The 2,828-nt window shown below is 59.4% G+C and overlaps 1 protein-coding gene across 1 annotated transcript; it reads left to right on the top strand.

The window, feature by feature from the left end:
• Window positions 1–1,737: 1,737 nt before the first annotated feature.
• On the top strand, window positions 1,738–2,828 carry VDBG_00431 (inositol-3-phosphate synthase; the record flags this gene model as incomplete). Its single annotated transcript, XM_003008704.1, has 2 exons — window positions 1,738–2,078; window positions 2,135–2,828. The coding sequence occupies 2 exons, from the start codon at window positions 1,738–1,740 to the stop codon at window positions 2,763–2,765; spliced, it is 972 nt and encodes a 323-aa protein (XP_003008750.1).

Raw genomic sequence — 2,828 nt, 5'->3', positions numbered from 1 at the left:
AAATAGTGGGCTTCGGGGGGGGTGGATAAGATGACGAGAGAGCCATGGGCGAACCGTGATGGTCTAGGCGATGCCAGCGCACCCCGTTCACATGCATGCAGAATGGGAGAACAGCGGTCGTGGCGGAAGGACGGCGCAGACGGCCGCCCGAAGCCGAGATGCAAGGTGCAAGGCAAACCCAGGACTCAGCGCTCGGCATGCAGTGTACAGTGTGCAGCGCAGATAGGGAGTGCACCTTTTTTGTTTGTTTGTTTTTTGTCCTCTAACGCACATATGAGTGCTGATTGTGTTACGAGAGGCAAACAACGGCTGGGCACCGTCACAGCCCTCGACTCGGCGTGTTGCATGGGGAAGGGACAATCACAGGAACCACAAGGGCAGTTCCTGCATCGGGTCAGCTCGCAGGTCAGATGCATTCGCACGAGGGACGAAGACGAATTACATGTAGGAGGGAGAATGAGCGACCCGCAAGCATCCGAAAGATCCGCCCAGGCGAGCCGAGGAGAGCAGTAAGTTACGGTACAGGACTGCAGTAGGGCACAAAGAACAGAGCTGCCAGCAGAACAGTGGAGGAGGGCGGCGGGTCTGGTGGGATGAGGGGGAGGGGTTCTCCCTCATTGTTGGGAACTGGGGGGGGGTTGTGGGCTAAACGAGGGGCAGAGCCTGGATCCTGGGACTTCCAACCTCGACCACGGCCTCGCGAATTGGAGCGAGCATCAAGGTCTCCTACTTCTCAAGGGGGGCGGGACATTAATTCAATGGCCTCAATGCTTGCTAGAAGGGATGTTTGTGAGCTGCCATCTGACCATGGCTCTGAGGGAGGGAGGGAGCAGTAGCGCAGGGAAAGTGCTGGGTTGGTTTTGCCTGGCTCAAGCGTCCAAACCGAAAATGCCCCTCCTCGGCTTTGGCTCGTTCGCTCGCTCACTGCTGCATCGCGTGTCTACCTGCTGCCCTGCCCCTCACCTCACCTCACCAACGAAAACCGCGCTTGTCACGAGCGGACGACCCGGGACCCTGTTATGTCCTGCACGCTACCCACTCCACATGGTATCGCGTTGCATAGGTTCCATGCTGCCCTTGGCCTTGCGTCTTCTCACCGCCCCTCTCATCATCTCTCGCTCGGCGCCGCGCGCGTCTTGCAGCGCATCCAACGGCTAGAGAACGACCATTCAGATGTCGGACGTGGCGTGCGCGATGTCCCGGGCAGTAAGTACCTGGGTAAGGGGGCAGCAATGCTGCCTAGCGCGGCTCGCCAGATAACAACATGGTATTTGAAGTCGCGCATCCCACCCCTCTGGCCCGGAACCTTCCCTTCTCTCCCTTTCTTTACCAACACAACATCAGTCATCGTTGCCAGATCATTGCTCTCCAATTCACTCTCAGTCATCCCCCCACCACCCACCAACCTCGCACTCAAACTGCCTGATCACGCTTTCGAGTCGTGATCACCCCGTCGTCAAGACGTTTTCCAATCTCCTCAACTCGTAAGCCAAACTGCCACAAAGAAAAGCCCCGCCGAGGGGTCACTGTCACAAGTGAATCCATTTTTTTTTTTTGGACAAGCTGACTCTTCTCTGCAGGACTCACCACCCGTTTGCAGGAGCCCGTTGCTCTGCCTCGCCCGGGGGATCAGCGGACTCGGCCAAAGAAATCTAAGGCCAGTAGCAGATCAAACAGCTACTCAATTCCACGAACCCATTCCCCACGCCAAGTCAAGCCATCCCAACCAAGTACACCATGGCTCCCCACGCTGAGGCTGATTCGGGCTCCCTGCACGGAGATGGACAATCCAACGGCCACCAGGCCGCTGTGGCTGCCACCGCCACTCGTGAGCTCTTCACTGTCAACTCGTCCAATGTGACGTACACGGACAACGAGATCCTGTCCAAGTACACCTATCGCACCACGGACGTCGCCAAGGACGAGAGCGGCAAGTTTGTCGTGACCCCCGTCGAGACCGTCTACGAATTCAAGACGGAGCGTAAGGTCCCCAAGACCGGCATGATGCTGGTCGGCCTCGGCGGCAACAACGGCACCACCGTGACGGCCGGCATCATTGCCAACCGCCGCGGCCTCACGTGGCAGACGCGCGAGGTGTCCGGGCCGCCAACTACTACGGCTCCGTCATCATGAGCTCCACCATCAAGCTCGGCACCGACACCAAGACCAGGAAGGACGTCAACATTCCCTTCTCGGACATCCTGCCCATGGTCCACCCCAACGACCTCGTGATTGGCGGCTGGGACATTAGCGGCCTCAACCTGGCCGAAGCCATGGACCGCGCCCAGGTGCTCGAGCCTACGCTCAAGCAGCAGGTGGCCAAGGAGATGGCCCAGATCGTGCCTCTGCCTTCCATCTACTACCCGGACTTCATCGCCGCCAATCAGGAGGACCGCGCCGACAATGTGCTGCCGGGCACCAAGGCCTGCAACGAGCACGTTGAGCAGATCCGCAAGAACATCCGCGACTTCAAAGAGAAGAACGGCCTCGACAAGGTCATTGTCCAGTGGACGGCCAACACGGAGCGCTACGGGAGTCATCGCCGGCGTCAACGACACGGCCGACAACCTCCTCAAGGCCATCGAGCAAGGCCACGAGGAGGTGTCACCGTCGACCGTCTTCTCGGTGGCGTGCACGCTCGAGGGGCGTGCCCTTTCATCAACGGATCGCCGCAGAACACGTTTGTGCCGGGCGCCATTGAGCTGGCCGAGAGCACGGCGCCTTCATTGGCGGCGACGACTTCAAGTCGGGCCAGACCAAGATGAAGTCGGCGCTCGTCGACTTCTCATCAACGCGGCATCAAGCTGACGTCGATTGCGAGCTACAAC

Source organism: Verticillium alfalfae, genomic scaffold (assembly GCF_000150825.1).
Source record: "Verticillium alfalfae VaMs.102 supercont1.1 genomic scaffold, whole genome shotgun sequence".
Taxonomy (NCBI): domain Eukaryota; kingdom Fungi; phylum Ascomycota; class Sordariomycetes; order Glomerellales; family Plectosphaerellaceae; genus Verticillium; species Verticillium alfalfae.
The sequence above is the reverse complement of the archived record's forward strand: the minus strand, read 5'-3'. Positions and strand labels throughout refer to the sequence as shown.